The sequence below is a fragment of the Vitis vinifera genome, chromosome 11, assembly GCF_030704535.1.
Source record: "Vitis vinifera cultivar Pinot Noir 40024 chromosome 11, ASM3070453v1".
NCBI classification, from domain to species: domain Eukaryota; kingdom Viridiplantae; phylum Streptophyta; class Magnoliopsida; order Vitales; family Vitaceae; genus Vitis; species Vitis vinifera.
Genome location: NC_081815.1, coordinates 4358792 through 4380456, shown reverse-complemented (window position 1 = coordinate 4380456; position 21665 = coordinate 4358792). Strand labels below are relative to the sequence as shown.

The window sequence follows — 21665 nt, the reverse complement described above, 5'->3', positions numbered from 1 at the left end:
GTAGAAGAAATAATGGATACCAGTTACAATAAAATGGCAACTAAATTCAAATATGCACATTTGTGATAAAATAATCACCAGTAATCATCATGAAGATCAGTTACTGAATGTTCTTGGTGGGTCTTACATGAGGCAGACCTAGTGTGCTTGACGCCAGGCAAGGTATACAGCGTAAACCCTCCTTGTCTGTAAGTTTACATGTTCATCCCAAACCAAAAAAGGTCCAGGCTTGCAAGAAAAGTTTCATCGGATCACCATCAATCTGGGAGAACCCTACCAGTATCATACTAAATAACCTCACCTATAACAACTAGGTAATGGACTACCACCAACACAAAAATGCACCTGAAAGCATGATCAATACAAATATATAGTGATTATTGAGGATCTTAGACAATATTACATAGAACTTAATATGTAACTTTGTGTATGGGGAATAGTTTTGAGATTCACTATAGTGGAGATTAATGGTTATGCAAATTGCGGTGCAAAACTACAACCAAAGCTAGTCATAAATGCTTCTAAAAAATTACGGCGCATATACAAGGCACCAGAAGTTTGTAGCACCAAAATGGGCTAAAGGTGTTCAAGATAATGAAGAGATCCAAATTCAATAGCAATAACCCCAAGATGGCATCCTACACTCATCATTCATATCTTCAATGCAAAATTCCAAATTTCAGATGCATTTTCTTCAAAATAGAAATTTTGAAATAGTGGCACTGAGCACAAACCTGCAAAACAAGGAAAGAAACAATAGACACTCAATAGACATTCCCATATATGTGCTCATTTTATATTCAAAGAAAACAGAAAAATCAAATTACAGTTGATAATCAGATTGTTCAAAATTAAATAGATTTGAGACAATCTGGTATACATCCAAATTATATATGCAGAATTCCATGACTAAGAATAATTTAATTTACCTATGCTAAAATATGCATAGAACAGTACCAGCCTTTACCTATACAAAAAAGAAAAAATCATTTACAAAAAAAAAACTAAGAAAAACAGATCGATATCCCCTTCAACAGAACATGAATTTCATGAACTCGGACACAAAATTCAGTTCAATCTTGTAGCAAGAAATCACCAAAAATATCCCTAGCAACTAAGCAATGGGATAGGTCAATCAAAATACCAATAATATAATAAAGCAAGCCAAAAGGCAATAAATTTTGGAATTCAACAATGTTTTGACATTGAAGGACTACTGTAAAAAAGGCAGAAGATACGTGAATAGCATCATCGACCTTGTGCATCATTTTTTTTAATTCTTTTCTCCTATATTTATTTATTTATTTATTGATAAATAAAACCAAATTACTTTCTCCTATATTTATAGGGGTATGGAAGTGAATGCCCCTCCTTCCCTCCTTGAAATTGGTTTACAGGCTTTCAGCTGACAAGCCTAAAGAATCACAAATATGAACATCATTATCGACTTATTTTAGAATTTACCATCTCCCTATCTCTCTGTATCATACAAAGTTTACAACATTAAACTGTTAATAGACATCAAGGGTCAGTTATACAATAATCATATAAACTTGATTTTAAAAAATAATTATTTTACAAACATTTTTCCATCATAAAAAATTCAAGCAAAACTGTTCACAAGGTTTTCTCACTCTGAGCCACATTTTTTTCCTTCCACAAGGGTGTAATTAGGGCTCCTGCACATGCAAAGGGCATCTCATTTTTCAAAGCATGTTCCTACATTTTGATAGTAGATTTTGCTTCATATCAAAACACTATACACAAAGTTTCCCTTATATATGATTGTTTATAATCTTTTTATGCTTCTCCCAAGTTGCACACGGGGCCAAGACCAGGATATGGGTGGTGATCATTGTCTTGTTGCAACATGGTATGCTCCAAAGGGATGGCATATTTAAAAAAAAAACAAAAAACAAAAAAGTCAGGCTAGAGAAATTCAAGCACAGGATCAGACTGTCATTGCTCTTGGAGATTCTAACACACAAATGTACATCTGTGTAAAACCAAATGCTCCAACTTTGTTCAAAGTAAAGATATAACCTACATTTGGAGATTTAAGACTTGTGCAAGTGAGAAAAATGAATATATCACAGTTAGGCACAGCATAACATAACATCCTCATCCAAACCCCCTAAGAAAATATAGTAAAATTTGCAAAGCTTTAGGACAAAAAATATACCTTGATTGAGGTCATTATGCCACAGCCTCAAACTGTTTTAACATGTCACAATGTGGTGTTTCCCGTATAAAACCCCACTGGAGACGCTGCAACTCATGCCGACAATTCTGTGACAGAAGTGCAAAGTATTCTCTCTCAACCCGTGCCTCAAAAGCCACTCGTTCATGGCTATTTGAAGGGTAATCTTGCTCAAATTTGGTTGACTTCACATAATAATTCACTCCCTTTTGTGTGACAAACCGGTATTCATATGGGTAAGATCTAGCGAATGCATACATTGGCTCTGATGATGGCAAAAAGTTCAAAAGCAGAATAATAAGCACTGGAAGTAATTGAATAAGTGCCCTGATGTTAAATCCACCAGAGTCATTATTACCCGTTCTCGTTCCCATTCCAGGCCCGAATGCGAACCCCCGAAACTGGGTGGTTGCTTGAGGCATTCCACCGAAGAAGAAGTTCCTAAAGATCTCTTCTGCATCAACATCGCCATCATAGAACCCATTGAAACCGTTTGCCCTGCGAGTCGCTGGATGCCGCTCGTAAACTGGTTCATCCGACCCAACAAGATCGTACTTTTTCCGGCTCTCTTCGTTGCTCAAACACTGAAACGCTTTAGACACTGCCTTAAAAGCCTCCTCTGCACCCGGAGCCTTGTTCTTATCAGGATGAACCTTCAAAGACAGTTTCCGATAAGCCTTGCGAATATCCTCAACAGTACAACTCTTCTCCAACCCTAGAACCTCATAGTAATCTTTCTTCTTCTTAACCTGCCTCACAATTGAGATCTGTTCCTCCGTGTACGCCACCGATGATGAAGACGAAGACGCTGAAGACCCACTCGATGGAACCCTATGTCGAACCGAAGGATGATCGGAGGCCTTCGAAGCCTCATCATTAGCCCCACCGGCCGGCGTCTCCGATTGACCCGTTTCTCGTTCAATCGCCGATAAGAGATCGTCAACAGGAAGGTTCGGATCAAGACGACGCGCTTTCGTAACGAATTTCAAGGCACGGGCTCGATCCCCTGCCTCCAACGCATCTTTCCCAATTTTCAGGCATTTCAAGGCCTCATCTTTGTTCCCGTCCATATCGAAATCACAGAAAATATGAAGGAAACCTCGACAAAAGCCCTAGAAAACTAGGGGAAACGAGAGAAAATTTGGAAATTATCTATGAAATCTGCATTCAAAAAATATATATACTTGTATCACTGAATTTAATTTTTATTTTTTGTTGGGTTTGACGAGAAACTGAGGGTCAAAACAGAAATAGAAATTTTCGATTCAATTGATGACAAAAAAGGCAAGAATTTCAGGAATTGGAATTTAACCTTCAAATGGATCACAAAGATGATGCGTCGCAGATTTGATTTCTCACTTTAATTTCGATCGACTAGGGTCTCAGAGTCTCTACATAACGGAGGAATTTGGGCAGACAAAAACGGCGACGTTTTAGGTGCAGAGCCAAATCGACAGCAGGCTAGAGAAGTGTCCAAGAAATTGCGTCCTTGTTTTATAGATTGGGTCATTTGAAGCCGGCTGTTTGGCTTCCAGCAAAACGATATTCCCAAAACGTGGACAGAGCGTTTTTCCTGCACCGGTTTAGGAATTTCCCCTCTGGATTAGCTATGGAATAAATTCTAATTACTATTTCATTCTAATTTTACCCGATCAGAAACTTCTTTACAAATTTGATCAAAGCTTTATTTGAATTTAGAAAAATTTAATAAAAATATTTTAAAAAAAAAAAACTAAAATGGCAATCAATTATATTTTGCGGTCAAATGAGAACAAAAATAGCCACATTTCCTCCAAAGGCGTATTAACAAAATTGTCCATTTATATTCCAAATGTGTTAGAAAAATAAAAAGTAAATCATACCAGGTCAAAATGGTCTTTCTACTGACACACTCCCAAATTTATTTAGCTACCTTTCCCATAGGAGGTCGGTCCAACGGGCCAGAGGCTGATCCCATTTTTGGCCAAAATGGGCCATACTTTGCACAGGCCCAAAGCACCTTAGCCCACTGTGGACGGGCCAAATGCTTTGTGAATTTCGTCCATGCTTTAGCCCACTTTTTATCAGAGGAATTTGGGAAAAATGTCCATACACCCCTTAAACTTTTAACTACTGGTCAAAAGACCCCCTTAACTTTTTTATTGACCAATTTACTCCTTAAACCATTCACAACTGCCAAATTAATACTTCAGTTAGTCACACGTTAAAATACTAACGGAATAAACACATGCCACTCACGTGGCTTTTAAATACAAACTAAAAAAAACCCAAACATCCAAAACCCAACGGAAGAGAAGAGAACCAGTCCAGGTCCGGCAGAGAGAGAGAGAGATTGCACGCCGTTCATAGCCACTGCCAAGCTTCTTTCCGCCGTCTCGCCGCCCTTGTCCCGGCGGCGCCTTGGTGGTTCCGCCGCACTGTTCAATCTGGGTATGTCTTTTCTTTTTTTTCTTCTTCTTACGTCTTGCTATTTAAATCTTCTAAGAACTTTTATTTTTTTTTAATCTCCATGTGCGAATTTTTATTGTAGATATTCTTGTTTTGGTTTAATTTCTGGGTTGGGTCTCTATGAAATTCTTGATTTTTTACTTTCTCCATGTGCCTTTCACCAACTGTTGCATTTGAGGATGCCATAGAGTTGTTTGATTAAATGCCTGAGAGAGATATAGCTACTGCTAAGGGGGTTTGGTTGCTTGGTTATCCAATTTTCCAAATATGCTGGCCTTCCAAGTTTCCCTTGCAACCCATTTGCTACAAAAAAATATCAAACACAATAATTGGTTCTGTAATGATCCAGAAGCCAATAACTAAATCTTCAATTAGAGAAATTTCATTAATTTTGTCACTTGCAAATATGCCTTGTATCCATCCAAGAAATAATGCAGAGCTACATAAGGATTGATCATGAACATCCAAAATCCTGTTTATGAATCCCTTGGTATTTTTAGTGTGTTCCAGTTTGGTCCAAACTTGCTATGTCTAATTACACTATAGAATTAGTGTAGCACTTTTCTTTTTTATTATGAGAAGATAATGTAGTTTTTCCATATGTTCAGGCAAGGTCACTTTGTAAGTAAGCCTTACGGTCTTAATGTTTTAACAACCATCTTATGCAACATTTGCAATGACGAAGCAGTTGATACTGAAAAATCATAAACATAGTTTCAAAATTTGCATTAAGTCACTAAAGATTTTACCTAGTTTGATCCAAATAAGTTTATTTTTTATGATAATTCATTAGTTGGGATAGAGGGAATTTGATCGCCGAATGTCTTTGTAACTCAACTGATTTAAGGTTTCTAAATACTTTGGAATATGGATCCATTCAAAAGAATATTATTAATTTTTACATTTTTCTACTATTGCTAGGTGCATCTTTTTTTTTTTTTTTTTTTCCCCTAAAGATGCTGGGTGCAGCTAAGTAATATTAATATGTAATATATAGTTTACTGTTAAAGATATGGCTTTTGGTTAGTGTTAAAGATACTGGGTCTCGGTGTAATAATTCCAACCATATGGTCTACTGACTAAGCTAGCATGTTGTAATATTTTGAATTATGTGAATTGAACTAGCAGCAATCATGCACATGTGCATGAGCAAATTGTTATATTTTTTTTCTCACTATTCTCTATATTGTTTTTTTTTTTTTTTAATTATGTTTTCTCCAGCTCTTCTATTAATGTTCTTGTTAATTTTGTATTGTAGTCATGGATGAAAGTCCACTGTCACTCCCTGGAAATTCACCTTCTATGCCAAATGTACAAGCCCCTCAATCCCAATATGATTTTATTGAGGCTGATGGCCAATCTGAAATTGTTAATGTTCCAATTGATGTGGAGGATGACGAGGATAACGAAGATTACAATTTGAGTGATTTTTTTTAATCTGATGATATAATTGAAGATTTTGGTATGGAGGATGATGGAATCAATAGAGCAATTAGAGGCAAGCAGCTTGAAGGAGTTTGGAATGGTGAAGGAGATTCAGATCATGGGGATAGTGATGAGTTAAGGAGTGCAGAAGGGTCATCTGATGATGAAGGGAATTCAAGGCCTAGGTTCCCTGAGTTTAACCAGCGCATTGGCATGGAGAATGTACAACTAGTGAAGGATAAAAAATTTGCATCACATGTCATCTTCAAGGAGGCACTAAAGGAGTGGTGTATTAAAGAAAAACATGATTTTGAGTATAAGCACAATGATAAGTGGAGAGTGACAGCTGTATGTAAAAAAAAATATGGTTGGAAGATACATGCATCCCAAACACAAATGGGAGATGCCTTTCAAATCAAAAGTTTTAAAAACATTCATACGTGTGGCAAGGATCATAAGAATAGTAAGATTTCTTCAAGGTGGCTAGCCAATAAATATTTGCCATTCTTTAGAGATGATCATACTTGGACAGCAAATGCATTGAAAGGTGCAGTGTTTAGGGACCATGAAGTTGATGTGACTTTGGACCAATGTTATAAGGCTAAGAGAATGGCATTCAAGATGATACATGGTGCTGAGGAGAAGCAGTATGAGAGACTTTGGGACTATGCAGCTGCTATTAGGAAGTGGAATGTGGGTAGCACAGTGAAGATACAAACTACGAATGATGTGTTTGAGAGAATGTATATTTGTCTTGATGCTTGCAAAAGGGGATTTTTAGCAGGTTGTAGGCCACTTATTGGGATAGATGGCTGTCATTTGAAGGGGACAACAGGTGGACAGTTGCTGGTTGATGTTGGAAAGGATGGGAATGATAATATCTTCCCAATCGCTTTTGCTATCGTTGAAATTGAGAATAAAAGCTCTTGGACCTGGTTTCTACAATGCTTGTTGGATGACATTGGACATGTGGATGAGAATGGATGGGTCTTTATCTCAGACTGACAGAAGGCAAGAAACAATTAATGTGCATGTGAATTATTTATTTATTTTTTTAAAATATCATGATCTATAACCTGAATATGAATAACTAATGTATATTTGCATATTTTTTATGGCAGGGATTAGTAGAGACCTTTAAAGATTTGATGCCTAATGCAGAGCACAGATTTTGTGTTAGACATTTACATGCAAATTTCAAGAAGGATTTTCCTGGGAAAGTACTCAAAGATGCAATGTGGAGTGCTGCTAGGGCAACAACAAAGAATTCTTTTGACTTCCACATGGATGAGTTGAAGAAGCTAGATGTGAAGGCATATGAGTGGCTTGTGAAGTTAGATGTGAGAACATGGAGCAGACATGCTTTTAATCCAAGAAGCAAGAGTGACACTCTAGTAAACAATATAACAGAGTCTTTTAATGCTTGGATTTTGGAGGCTAGGGATAAACCAGTGTTGACAATGATGGAGATCATAAGAGTGATGTTGATGCAAAGGTTGCAAACCAAAAGAGATCATATGAGAAGGTATGAAGGGAGGGTTTGTCCAAGAATCTATAAGAAGCTTGAGAGGATAAAAAACGAGGTTGGACATTGCATTTCTCGTTGGAATGGAGAGTACAAATATGAGGTGGAGTATATTTATGGTGGAAGATATGTGGTGGACTTGAATGAGAGGACTTGTGGTTGTGGGAGATGGGGATTGAGTGGAATCCCATGTTTTCATGCTGCTGCTGCAATAATTGAGCATGGAGAGCAACTTGAGACTTATGTAGACATTGCTTACACTAAGGAGACATTACTAAATTGTTACCAATGGATGATAAGCCCACTTCCAAGCCATGAACAATGGCCAAAAACACCCTATGACCTAATCAAGCCCCCAAAATTTACAAAGAAAGTAGGCAAGCATAAGAAGGTAAGAAAGAGGGAGGCAGGATAACCTATTAATTCATTTAGGGTGAGCAAGAAAGGAACTGCCATGAAATGTGGGAATTGTTTCCAGTGGGGCCATAATCAAAGAACTTGTAAAGCTCCTGATAACCCCAACAAGAAGGCTTATAAAAAGAAAAAGAAAGGGCAATTAGAACAATCATCTACATCTGGAGCTAAAGGGAGTAAAAAATTATTGGTAAATTTCAAGTACTACTTTGTTGAACTTTTCATCCAAATTTCAAGTACTACTTTGTTAAACTTTTTCAACTTTTTTGGCTTTTTATAGGGTACTCAGCAATCAAATATAGGTACTCAACAGTCAAGTCAAAGTCGTACAAAGGACAACACTAGTGGAAGCAAGAAGGATAAGGGAAAGGCTAAGGTTTAGTGGCAGTAAGAAGATAAATAATTTTTTAGTTCAATAATTTGTTTAGTGATACACAGCCTTCTAAAAATATTGATGGAGCCAGTATACTTTTGTTTTTCAATATTGCTTGGAAAGTGTAATTATTGATTCATTGAGTGTTATTTTTTTGGCAAACAATATACCATTTGTGAACACTTATTTGATATTTCAATTCATGGCATATTGAGATCCTTTTAAGAATACTGATGGAGCCAGTATACTTTTGTTTTTCAATATTGCTGGAAAAATGTAATTATTGATTTATTTTCTTAGAGTTATTGCATAAAGTTCAATTCATGGCAGATTGGGACAGATTCATTTTTGGTGGTTATTGCATAAAGAGAAGAAGTACGCATCAACCAAATCACTCATACAACTTGAATCAAAATAAAGAGAAGAAGTAAGATCATCCCAAGATTGTTTACTTTCCTTGTTGACTACTTGAATTATTACAGTGTCAAATCTACATCACACAACTCAAACCCTCCATAGCAGCCTCTCAATTTAATGACTGTAAGAGAACCTATAACAGAAGGGGGACATATCCCATTGGCTTCTATTTTTCATTGCTCCTATATGACTTGAAACCTTTACAAGTATCAATGGAAGAAGAAAAAAAATGTAACTGTACATTTCTTCCATCTAAAGAATAGAAACAGATTTCATAATTCTTGCAGTCACAAGGTTCCTAAAGATCTGGTAGTGTTATCTTCCCAAAGTTGTTGCGATCAAGCTTACTGAAGTAATCGCAGATCAGCAATATATTTTTCTCCCTAATCTTTCCCATCTCTCTGAGCTTGTAAATTACATTATCTGATTTGCTGAAACAAATAAGGGAAATATTTAGGGTTGATTTCTACATGAAGAAGGAGAAAATTAAGAAATAATAATTGAAGTGCAAATGGGAAGAAATAATAATTCGTGTTTGATATGTTTTTGTTGCAAATGGGTTGCAAGGGAAACTTGGAAGGCCAGCATATTTGGAAAATTGGATAACCAAGCAACCAAACCCCCTTAGCAGTAGCCATATCTCTCTCAAGCATTTAATCAAACAGCTCTATGGCATACTCAAATGCAACAGTTGGTGAAAGGCACATGGAGAAAGTAAAAAACCAAGAATTTCATAGAGACCCAACCCAGAAATTAAACCAAAACAAGAATTTCTACAATAAAAATTCGCACATGGAGATTAAAAAAAAAAAAAAAAAAGTTCTTAGAAAATTTAAATAGCAAGACGTAAGAAGAAAAAAAAAAAAAAAAAAAAAGACATACCCAGATTGAACAGTGAGGCGGAACCACCAAGGAGCCGCCGGGACAAGGGCGGCGAGACGGCGGAGAGAAGCTTGGCAGTGGCTATGAACGGCGTGCAGTCTCTCTCTCTCTCTCTCTCTGCCGGACCTGGACTGGTTCTCTTCTCTTCCGTTGGGTTTTGGATGTTTGGGTGTTTTTCAGTTTGTATTTAAAAGCCACGTGAGTGGCATGTGTTTATTCCGTTAGTGTGTTAACGTGTGACTAACTGAAGTATTAATTTGGCAGTTATGAATAGTTTAAGGAGTAAATTGGCCAATAAAAAAGTTAAGGGGGTCTTTTGATCGGTAGTTAAAAGTTTAAGGGGTGTATGAGCATTTTTCCCAAGGAATTTTTCTGTCAAGTTCTGATGTGGGATTGGTTACATTGGGCAACACCATAGAGGGGAATGCTGGATTGCAGCACTTGACTAAGAAAATAGCTACCATTGGGCTATGCCTAAACTTTGCGCAAATCTTTACAAAAAATAGATTTATTTATTTATTTATTTTTAAGTTTCATTAATTTAAACTCTTTTAAGTAAATATAAATATTTAAGTGAATATTTATTTTTATAATGATAAGTATTAAAATAATAAAATTAAATAATATAATAATTTTAAAAATTATAAAATAATAACATTTATAATTTTTTATATGTAAACAAAATTATATATTATATATATTTTATTTAAAAAATTAATATATTTATATTTAAACTTATCATTATTTAATTTGATGATATCAAATATAAGAGATAAAATATTTTTCAAAGTTTGAATTATCTTATATTATTAATTTTCTATAATTAATAATTTTATATAATACATAAATTATATATTGTGATGTCACGATTCCGTGAATATTGCAAAATATACGATCTACAGGTTGGCCGAAGTTGACCTTAAGCATCCCTCGTCATCTGTTTGGACAATGAGAAAATTGAAGAACGGAAACGAAAATATTAACAATAGCGGCATGCTTCATGCTGCCTCCACCGTTGAATCCTGCAAAACATCACTATCTGTAAGTGTCAGATGAGGGCATTTTCGGAAAATAATCAAACAAAAAATAATGAGGGAGGGAGGGAGACCAACTGTGCAAATTCTACAGTACTGATGTTGGCAGTAGGGAATCTGGAGATGGCATTGAAAGCTTTGTTTGAAAGAATTAAGGTGGCTGGGCATGGAGTTGTTCTACAGACGTCAACCACTTGAACAACAATGCTTCCAGCTCTGCATGGTCTCCTCAAAGTCTCAAACCACTGATGCACCTCATGCGATATCTCCTCCCACATGCACCTCATCTTTACCTCCCAAATGTCTAATTATTATTCTCTCTATTTCTGGTTTTGAATAAATAAATCATTCTAACAATTATCACACATCTTACTTTAATCATCTTGTTGGATTTTCTTCTTCATATCCTTTTTGTGAGTTGCTACACTTAGCGAAGGCTTTTCAACCAATGTATATCCTAGTTACCTTTTATTTGTATGAGTTAATGAAGTTGTTTGTGTTACAACTCACGAATCGCTGGATTGTACCATATCCTAAATTTTAAAACTATGGTTTACTTATGAAATAAAGGGGTTAATACTTAATTCTAGAATTTGAAATGTGAATTAAAGGATAATAATATGATATTTGAAATATAAGCTAAACATTTATTTTCAAATCCGGAATCTTAATTCTAATCCACAAAAAACCTTTTTTTTTCTTTATAAAATATATATGATCATAACATTTTACAATTTCCAATTTTAAAATTCTATTTTTTTTTTAAAGCGTGAATAACATGGTACAATGGAATAAGAATTTTTTCTATGTACCTTGTGTGTTATCGTAGCTCCGTGGAAATTTCATTAAATATAAAAAACAAACCCTTTTTTTAAAGTATTAAATTTTAAGTTAAAAAGTAACAAATTTTCATGTTGGCGCACTCGAAATGTTTTTTTCTTTTTTTTTTTTATCTTTAATAATTTTTTTGGGTAAACTTTTTTCTAAAGTAACTCGTTAAAAGTTATTAATTTATAACTAAAATTAAAAAAATAAGATTTTGATTTATTTGAAATTAGGTTCTAAAAGTATTTTATTGAATTCAAATATAGAGTATAAACTTAAAAGTAAATTTTACCTATATTCTCAAGTATGGCCCACTTTTTCCCAAACATGCCAACATTCCAAAGAATCCAATTTTTTTCTCCTGGAAATGTAACCTTTTTCCCATTTTCCAACTAGGAAAGGCTTGTAGTACATACTACATATTACCCCCGCAACAGAAACAGATAGAAAAAAAATCATAATAATTAGTAAAAAGAGCTCCAAACAAGAAAAAAAACAAAAATGAAAAATGGGTAAGCAAAAAGAAGAGAAATGAACAAAATGGTGGGGAGAGGAGGGAGAGGCACTCACATGGTGATGTGACGAGAAAATGGTCCAATCTCATAGAGTGTCGGTGGCACAAAATCTGCATCTGCATTATATTTATTGTTGAATTAAAATACGCGTACATATTTTGTAAGGTTCCCCATCACAAACCCAAATATCACATTCTATCTATATCCTGTGGCACTCACTGCCTGCTGCCTTCCCTACACAAGTACTTGCCCTTTTTGCGTAAGTACAACCATTTTTTCAATGGTTAACATCATTCACCTCCCCCATTTTTAATATCATGGAAAGTGTAGTAACAACAAAAAGCGAAAACATGATCTTAAATTCTCATTGGATTGCTTCCTTAATTACTCCAGAATCAATTCACATGTTGTACGCCCATGTTTCAAGATACAAGATATTTGTATATATGAAAAGATCATATGATAATCCGTATGTCTTAGAGCATAACAAGAAAAAAATCTTGTTTTTTTTATTTTTAATGTAGTTTGAATGTTTGGTTATGGTGTTTTTGTTAAAATAATGAGAGAGAGAAGACGGGCTCCCACAGTCTAGAAAGTAGTGTTTGGTAACAAGGAAAATTATTGGTGAATTCGCACTCATAAAGTTGGTGTAATTTGCACTCAATAAAATATTCACCCTCTCAAGCAAGGCCCAGCTCTCTTGCCCACAAAGGGACAGTTTTGGAGGGCAAAGCAAAGCAAAAAGGCGTTCATAAATTTTGGACAAGGACCACCCCACCATCCCTCCCTGCTCTTTGCGACAGTGAAAACCAGAGGCCTCCGCTTCTGGGTTTTACTCTCTGCAACTCTCTCTTGCTCTGTTTGTTTCCTGGGGAAGTTCTGTATCCATGGGTGGGAGAGGATTGCAGGGAGTTGAACGCAATGGGGATGTGTTATTCTCCACTTCTGGACTTGGGTTCCAGTGGAGTCCCCAGGAGAATTGTTTTCACCCTGGTGGCTTATTCGCAAGTGTGGGTCAGGCGGGAATGGGGTTTGGGATTTCTCCCAATTCTCATGACAATGGCTCAAAGCCTCCATTTGCTAACATGTACACCAAGTATGCCTTGGTGCAGGAATCTGGGTATAAGATTGTTGAGGTTCCAGAGTTGGGAGTGGGTGAGATTGCAGAGGAGGAGATAGTGAAGAAGAAGAAGAAGAAGAAGAGGGGTGCTGTGAAATTGAAGATTAAGATTGGGAATCCGTCTCTAAGGAGGTTGATCAGTGGGGCAATTGCGGGTGGGGTGTCGAGGACGGCCGTTGCTCCATTAGAGACTATAAGGACTCATTTAATGGTAGGGAGTTGTGGAAACTCAACAGGTGAAGTGTTTCAGAATATCATGAAGAATGATGGATGGAAGGGCCTGTTCAGGGGTAATTTCGTTAATGTTATCCGTGTTGCGCCCAGCAAGGCCATTGAGGTGTGCATTTTACTTGTTCCATGTTTTCTACTTGGAATTTTATTTTTTGTAAAAGTTCTAAATTGTTTCCTATTGTCGTTGATTTTAGTGTTTGTGGGTTGATTGCTTGGTTTGGATATTAGCTTCCTGGTTATTCGATTGAGCAATGACAGATAGAAATGATTTTTGTTATTGGTTTCTAATTGTTCTGACAATGCAGATAGATATGGTTTTGGTTATTGGTTTGTGATTGCTGTGACAATACATCTATGTTCTTTCTGTTAGAATTTTGTATATTGGTTTATTGATATCCTTCTTGTTTGTGTATGTTGGTTGTCTATGTTCTTGTTTGTGTGCTTCCATAGGAAAATTGGTTCTCGAAACTATTGATTTAGGAAATGACCCTCTTTATCATTTGAGTTTATAGTTTCACTTTGTAATAATGTGTTTTTTTCTTTGTCATTTATATCAGGAACTGCTTTCCAGTTGATGAATTTCATTTGAGTTGTGGCTGTTAATATGTTTGGCTTTGTACTTAATTCTTTGTCATTTATATCATAAACCATGGTGATTTATGGTCCACCAAAACCAAGTGTTTGTTAAGATATGCCTGCTAGATTAGCTAAACTGTGATTCTTCCCAAGAAAGTGGACCCTTTTTTATTTTTGAAACTGACTATTTGATGCCCCAATTTACTGGTTTTTAGCATGTGTGTGAGTGTGTCCAATGCGGTTGAGCATAGAACCAAACTAGTAATTGATGTTCATTGGTATATTATTGCTCTGAGATTGTCTGCTGATGATCACTTAATCCTGTGGCACAGAACCTTTACTCAGGGAATCCCTGCTTTTTCCCCTCATAAGTTATCGCATTTTACAATAAGAATGGAAATTTCAGTCTGAAAGTTCTACGGTAAGTTCCAATTTGGAAAAGTATCTCTTGGTTTCAATTTGAATAGTAAGACAGGTTCTGCTAAAAGTACCGGTTACTATGACCACCAAAATGACATTGATAGATGGCTCAAAGTTTCAATAACTGCACAGTATAATTGAAGACAAATGAAACAATGAACATAAATATCCATAGTTGCTAGAAAGCTAAACTGTATCCGTTCCTGTTCTAGGCATCTTCACCACTTCTCGTTTATCTAATATCTGGGTTTTCAAAATCAATTATTTTAACTAATAATCTAGTGAAAAGAATAGGATGACTAATGTGACCATAAATCAAGTGGTTATATTTACGTGCTTTTCCCAATATGAAATTTATCTAAGTGATTTTCATATTTATTTCATTCTTTTATATTATACTTTTTAACACGAAGATATCATTACCGGTTATTAATGCATTGACAATGGAATATTTAAGACTGGGGGTTGGAGTTTTGAAATTTCAACAGGAAATATGGTTTAACTGACAAATAATTCACAATTGGAAATTTGGAACACTTCTCTAAAAGCTACCAGTATAATATGGTATGCAAAAGGTTTCGTCATCCGACTCTACCACTGACACGTGATCCGAAATCTTTTTGATCTAGATCACCCTCGTATGCCTCAATAGACTTCTCATGGAATAAGCTAGTACCTGCAAGTTTTGCTTTATTGTTCTCTTCATACCTGACATATTGAGGTTTTTCCATGTAATTTATAATTCATATGGTTTTGTCATTTACAGTTGTTACCTAGAAGGATATCATGCTTCATAAACTTTATGTGTCTTCATCTGTCTCCTCAACTCATTTATCCTTATTTTTTATCAGGAAACAAATAATATTTTCAAATTTTATTTGTTCATTCAAGAGAACTCTTTATAAACCCCCACTTACCTGATGCCTTCTCATTCATCTTCATCTTCTTCTCTTTGCTGCTGTTTGGTTTCATTATATTTTGGTTCAATTTTGTTCTGCAGAGAGGCAAATTAACTGGTTGACAATCATCTACCACTTCATTGAATGATTCAGATCCTCAAATGTGTGGGAGGAATGAAATGGTCTTTATTTTCATAGAGATTGGTAGCCTAGTTATAGACGTGAAAAATGTGTGATCATTAATGATAGTGGTTCCCTGTTTTCAAAGAGTTAGGTAGCCTAGTTATAGATCTGTGTGTGAGTTTTGTTTGTTTAGATACATGGATAGGTAGGAGCCTTTTTGGTTCATACTGGGTGGGGCTCCAATTATGTGTACTTCAATAATACACTTTGGAAAAGATTACCAAACAAAGTTCTTAGATCCTAGTATCCTAGTAGAGTTTTCATCAATAATCTTTTCAAACACAGCTACTAAAGTCCTTGGAAGATGTTCTAAACAGAGAAGATATGATGGTTGCAATGACTGATTTCTCAGTAGAATGTTTTCTGTTAGCAATATATGTATGGCACAATACATTTGTTACTCATAACCATTTTTCATGCATTATGTGATTTGAACATTTGCTATTCGTAGGCTTTTACATTTTATACAATTAAACTTCCAACCAAACCTACCTTCACATTCAACAGAATCACATTTCCTTTGTTGTGGGATCTGATATAATCTACATTGGCTTCAATGCATTGTTGCACTCTTATATTTACTAATAGAACCTTCCTACAGTTATTTGCTTATGATACAGTGAAGAAGCACTTGACGCCTAACCCTGGGGAACAGCCTAAACTTCCTTTTCCTGCATCACCTATTGCAGGTGCCATTGCTGGAGTTAGCTCTACTTTATGTATGTACCCACTTGAGTTACTCAAAACCAGACTAACCGTGCAGGTGAAACTCAAATCTCATAAATGGTCTAGGGAATGTTAAGCACCAAAGCATCTTCTTCAAAGCTCATTTGTCTCATTACTTGCTGATTTGTCTGATTGCAGAGAGGTGTATACAAAAATCTTTTAGATGCATTCCTTACGATCATGAGAGATGAGGGACCGGCAGAACTTTACAGAGGCCTGACCCCCAGTCTAATTGGAGTAATCCCATATGCTGCGACCAATTACTTTGCCTATGATACATTGCGGAGATCTTACAAGAAAGCTTTTAATCAGGAGGAAATTGGAAACATGATGACCCTCTTAATTGGATCAGCAGCTGGTGCTATTTCAAGCAGTGCAACTTTCCCACTTGAGGTTGCTCGAAAGCACATGCAGGCTGGAGCTCTCAATGGGAGACAGTACCAGAACGTACTACATGCTCTTGCAAGCATACTTGAAACGGAAGGGCTCCCTGGTCTGTATAGAGGGTTGGGCCCAAGCTGCATGAAACTGGTACCTGCTGCTGGGATTTCTTTTATGTGCTACGAGGCATGCAAGAGAATCCTGATCGAGAAAGAAGATGATCGATAGTGCATTTTCGAGGAGTAAAAAATTGAAATTTATATTCAATGGAATAAATGGTTTTGCGTACATACTCAGCCCCTTTGGTCAGAAAAGGGCAAAACCAAGACACGCTGATGGGGGCATTTGTTCAATCCATTGCATCCTTATGTTTTTCATTTTAATTTAGGCTTTGGCCTAAACATCCTTGTTTATGGGATGAGACATGAAGTGGGATTTGGGCATTCAAGTGCCATTAGTTCGATGCATTTTATTTTTTTATTTTTTATTATTTTAGAGAGGATAAGTTTGTAAGATGATTTGTAGACTGTCATGCTCATCGACTGATTGGTGGGCGGCTGGCAACGAAAATGCAATTCTGGAGTGCCGTTACTAGCGTGAAACCACGTAAGTAGTTAACCAATATTAGCTTTTATTTACTAGGCTTAATTCAATCATCCAAGGGTCAAAAGAGGCACCTTGGCATAAGAATTTTGTTCCATTCTGCAGGTTCTATAGTTTGGGATTAGCTCATGATATTCTGAATGCAGAATAAGAAAGACTGGGATCTAATTTAAGGACAGCTTGACTACTATTAACAAAATTTTCAATCATACATTAATCCTTCCTATCAATTTTACATGCAAGGATACTGTTTTTAAGTAGTATTTATAAGCTTGAAGGTGGAAATGTATTCTGCTTATCTCAAGGTTCAAAACCAAACCAACACACCCAGGACAAATAAGCTCCTGCAAAACTACAATGTGGCCAACCTAGACTTCCAAAAACATGCGCCAAAAGATCAAAGGTTTAATCCCAGAAATAGATATTCATTTATTTATTTATCAAAATTGGGATAGTAAAGTTTAGAATGAAGGAATCACCCTTATGCTATACTACAAGGTTCTTAAAGCAGAAGGGTTACAAGTATATAACAGCTTTTCTTAATCCAATAAAAGACTAAAATAAAATTAATATTTAAAAAAAAAAACAAGGATCAGTAAGCATCGATTCATACATATTCCAAAACATCACATCCAAGTGTTCAAATAAAAACATCAAGTTAAAAATAAAAAAAAAATAAAATAAAAAATCAAACAAAATTGAATTTTGAATGGAAAACTGCAGATCTACTCTCCTAACAGAATATTTCACAGCTAGCAAGCTAATCCCAGACTGAATACCTTAATCTGTCTACAAACATTGAAATTGACTGAGTACCCTGCTTTACCAGTACCAGCACACTTAAGAACCACAAACTAGATGCTAAGGAAACAACATCCTCTCAACTCTGCTGCTCTTCAACATCCCCAGCCTCCCTCTCTTCTGCTGCAGCTGCCATCAGTTCGTCAAAGTTTTCAGTCTTCCCCAGCAATATCTCGATCTGAGAAACAATATACCAAACCAAGGTTATCAAACACTCACAGAGATTGAAAGTACATTTCATCCTCACAATGACTAAAAAATGCAAATTTGTATAAATAAAACATTCTGTAAAAGAAAAAAAAAAGAACAGAAAAAAAAAAGCACCTGCCATAGAGACATAATTATTAAAAAAAATCAAATAAAATGAAGAGAGGCCTCAAGCCAATGGACCCCATTGCAGATGTTTCTAAATAATGTCATACAGGAAGCACAAACATATGTTACATTCCAAACTCACCTTGGCTTTTTGGATGGGTCGACCTCTTGATTCATCCTTCATATCAACAGTAGATGTCATGATCTCTGCATGGTGTAACCATTAAATTTCACAAAATCAAAGATTAAACAGTTAGCTTAAAATATGAAAGAAAAAAGCAGAACAGAACTTACTTTTCTCGACAGCCAATCCATTGTTTTTCAGAATTTCAGCAATGGTAACAACAGTAGCAATAGCTGCAGATATGAGAGATTACACATCAGTCACTAGGACTGCCACAAGAAACTGCTAAGATCATTGATCAGATCCACATAAAGAGTACAATATTTTTTCTTTTGAAAAGAAATAAAATAATATAATACATGGCATGAAGTTTGTCTGAGGCAATGGAATACCAATTATACCCCCATTCCCACAAAATCTGTGATACATGCCAGTGTACAACAGTTGCATACAAATATTCCACATGGAAGGAAATTCCAACTATTCAATTAGGGATTATAATAATAATAAAAAGAAAGAAGAAGAAGAAGAAGATATTTTGTGTATCTAGGAGCAATATCAGATGTGCATCAACCTAGTCCAAGATTGGACCAAAAATTAAGAGAAAATTATTTATAATATACAACACTAAATCCACAACACAATTTGCAAACACTATGGAATACTCTAGTATGGAATGCAGGCTAACAGTAGACATCCCATAACATAGAAATTCAACATATAGTACATGCAAAGTACAAAAACAGATCTCACAATTACATTGAGAAATTGAAAAAGAAAGTGACTAAAATGCACACAAATAAAGCTATGTTAACATAAAAATTAAGATCATACATAAAAGATAAATAGCTCATCTACATGATAACCACATAAGACCTATTGAAGATTGTATCCAAATGACCCAGATGAAAAGCCTAAACATGCATGCTAGGTGGTAAGACAAAGATATTCAAGTGGATTACCATAAGACTGAAGAAGGACAAATCCATTCACAATAACACAGAACCGCTAGATTACCTATCAAAAATAAAAAAATAAAAAAATAACACAGAACCGCTAAATGAAAAGCCTGAGCATGCATGCTAGGTGGTAAGACAAAGATATTCAAGTGAATTAGCATAAGACATAAGAGGAACAAACCCATTCACAATAACACAAAGAACTGCTTTACTAGTAAAAGAAAAGAAATCAAGGTAAGAAAGGACACCTAAATGTCAGAGACCAGGGGAAGAACTATGACATAAAGGAGTAAAACCAACCTCAATACTAAATATACCAGCTAGTCATAAATTTCTACCTGAATTATATGAAGAAGAAGGAAAATCCATCATTAAGAATTTATGTCATTCCATTTATTCAATAGACAACCACCTATCCTTAAGAATCTAAGTAATGCTATACCCCTCACAAATCAAACCCCCCACCGCCACTAAAACAAATAAATAAACAAAAGCGGCAGGCAAATGAACTTGGAAGATTGAGCTTGGCCCAATGAAACAAGTTTCAAAATCAATCCACCCAATCATCCATACAGAGAAACACTTCCATTTTCATAACCATGTAAAAGAAGAAGTCCAGAAGGACATAAATGTTACCAATTATAAAGAAAATAATTTACAATACACATAAATTTGCATTTTGGGGATAGCAACAAATGGAAATAGAACTAGACTGTTAAGTACGTAGAACGTGGGCAACCAAGAGATAACAACCCACTAAAAGTTCACATCAAAATACAATCATATGCTCCACATGGAATCATAAAACATCCACAAGCACCATGTGATACAAAAGTACAAATATAGCAGTAGCACAACAAATTGCAGATGGTACCCAACACAATCAGTTATCTCTAGGGTCACATCTAGGGTAACAAAGCAATCAAGACTCCAAGCATTTTATGAAAGCTTCCAACAAAAAATGATGCAATGAGAAAGTTTAAATGTTCAGTCAAAATTTTGAAGAATAAAAGTGGCAAAGATAAGTCTCTATCTTTTACTGTTTGGATGCTGGGAAGCCAAGAAACCGAAGGGCCAAGAAATTGTTTTGCCCTAATTTAGCTTAAAGGAACACAGACATGATGGCGTTGCTTTCCAAAATAGTGCAAGGCACCTCAATACTATGAACATCACAACCCAAAAGTCATACCATACATTTGATTGCTAATGAAATGAAGAATTATAAATCATTTGACATTCAAGGCCACAAATATGGAGAGGCATGAAAAGGCAAAGGAATTTATGAAATTAACATCGTGCAGAAAATTATGAATATGTAGAGAAGTTAAAGAATACCCATTCCCAGGGCAGAGAGCTCCACCTCGTTGTGCTGCTGCATGTACCTCTGCAAACCAACATTACAATAATATAACAGATGAAAAACTCGGGCTACCTAATAATATAAACAGAACAAAAAACTCAGGTAATTAAGGCATATTCGAGACCCATACAGAACACCTGAACCCCAGATCCCAAAACGTCCAACCCAGAGATACGAACACGAATCTTTAACCCTATGTTTGGTTTCCACGAAAACTGATAAAAAGCAGAGGAAATAAAGAAAAGCAAGATCTGGAGCCTCGTGCTTTTAAAAAAGGTTCAGCCCTGGCACAACCTAGTGGGGTAATTTTAATTTCTATCATCGGAGTCCAAAGCAATCCAAGATTTAAACTTTCAATTCATTTTCTTTTTCCCTACCAGTATCTCAGCAACCAAACAGAGCATATGACAAAACATAGATAAGCAAACGAAATTGAAAAAGTAAATGAATACATACCTTGGCGAGATTAACATAGAAAAACAAGGGCTTCTTGGTGTTAGAGACCTGAATCCGATTCTTCTTGTGAGAATCTGCAATGTTCATGCTGTTCACTCCCTCTGTGATTTCTTCCATAGCTTAAACAAACCCACAAACCCTAACCCTAACCCTCGTCGAAGATGAGATAATGATGAGAGTGAAAGAAGAGGCACAGAGAAACGGACACCTGCTCGCAAGAGGGTATGTTAAGCCTCTGTTTTCTTATTTACACCAGCCTACGCTTTTTATTTGTGTTAAAAAATTTCATTTTAAGAAATTTTTTTTTTCAACTTACATAAATCTCCTTAATTATTTCAAATATTTACACTATAATTTAATAGAAATAATTATTTTTATTAAAAAAATAATTATTATATTTTTATCAAAATTAGGTCAAAAAAAGAGAAAGGATTAGATTTATAAAATTGGGTT

General features: G+C 35.6%; 3 protein-coding genes across 8 annotated transcripts; 1 reads left to right on the top strand and 2 right to left on the bottom strand.

Moving 5' to 3' along the window:
* Window positions 1-354: 354 nt before the first annotated feature.
* LOC100262992 (chaperone protein dnaJ 49) lies at window positions 355-3795 on the bottom strand. Of its 6 annotated transcripts, none has more exons than XM_059740885.1 (4): window positions 3513-3681; window positions 2559-3361; window positions 2183-2465; window positions 355-734 (listed from the first exon to the last, which is right to left on the bottom strand). In XM_059740885.1, the coding sequence occupies exons 2-3, from the start codon at window positions 3268-3270 to the stop codon at window positions 2197-2199; spliced, it is 981 nt and encodes a 326-aa protein (XP_059596868.1). In that variant the 5' UTR covers window positions 3271-3361; window positions 3513-3681; the 3' UTR covers window positions 355-734; window positions 2183-2196. The 6 variants fall into 6 exon arrangements, with proteins under 6 accessions (XP_059596868.1, XP_010656417.1, XP_002285124.1 ...); XM_059740886.1 differs by having other exon boundaries at window positions 678-967; XM_010658115.3 differs by having other exon boundaries at window positions 2183-3361; window positions 3513-3795.
* Window positions 3796-12715: 8920 nt separating this feature from the next.
* On the top strand, window positions 12716-17181 carry LOC100266320 (protein brittle-1, chloroplastic/amyloplastic-like). The gene is made up of 3 exons (XM_002281905.5): window positions 12716-13515; window positions 16089-16250; window positions 16352-17181. Exons 1-3 carry the CDS (start codon window positions 12946-12948, stop codon window positions 16820-16822), a joined length of 1203 nt encoding a protein of 400 aa, XP_002281941.1. The 5' UTR covers window positions 12716-12945; the 3' UTR covers window positions 16823-17181.
* A 606-nt stretch (window positions 17182-17787) lies between these two features.
* Window positions 17788-21473, bottom strand: LOC100268144 (uncharacterized protein At2g34160). Its single transcript, XM_002285079.4, has 5 exons — window positions 21213-21473; window positions 20732-20780; window positions 18608-18670; window positions 18456-18520; window positions 17788-18176 (listed from the first exon to the last, which is right to left on the bottom strand). The coding sequence occupies exons 1-5, from the start codon at window positions 21327-21329 to the stop codon at window positions 18078-18080; spliced, it is 393 nt and encodes a 130-aa protein (XP_002285115.1). The 5' UTR covers window positions 21330-21473; the 3' UTR covers window positions 17788-18077.
* Between the last annotated feature and the right edge of the window lie 192 nt (window positions 21474-21665).

Excerpts from the sequence above, each read along its gene's own strand:
- LOC100262992 (XM_010658115.3), bottom strand. The coding sequence starts at position 3,270 with ATGGACGGGAACAAAGATGAGGCCTTGAAATGCCTGAAAATTGGGAAA.
- LOC100266320 (XM_002281905.5), top strand. The coding sequence starts at position 12,946 with ATGGGTGGGAGAGGATTGCAGGGAGTTGAACGCAATGGGGATGTGTTA. Across the intron at positions 13,516-16,088 it reads CGCCCAGCAAGGCCATTGAG|TTATTTGCTTATGATACAGT; the intron begins GTGTGCATTTTA and ends ACCTTCCTACAG. Across the intron at positions 16,251-16,351 it reads AAACCAGACTAACCGTGCAG|AGAGGTGTATACAAAAATCT; the intron begins GTGAAACTCAAA and ends GTCTGATTGCAG.
- LOC100268144 (XM_002285079.4), bottom strand. The coding sequence starts at position 21,329 with ATGGAAGAAATCACAGAGGGAGTGAACAGCATGAACATTGCAGATTCT. Across the intron at positions 18,671-20,731 it reads GCTCTCTGCCCTGGGAATGG|CTATTGCTACTGTTGTTACC; the intron begins GTATTCTTTAAC and ends TCATATCTGCAG. Across the intron at positions 18,521-18,607 it reads TGGATTGGCTGTCGAGAAAA|AGATCATGACATCTACTGTT; the intron begins GTAAGTTCTGTT and ends TACACCATGCAG.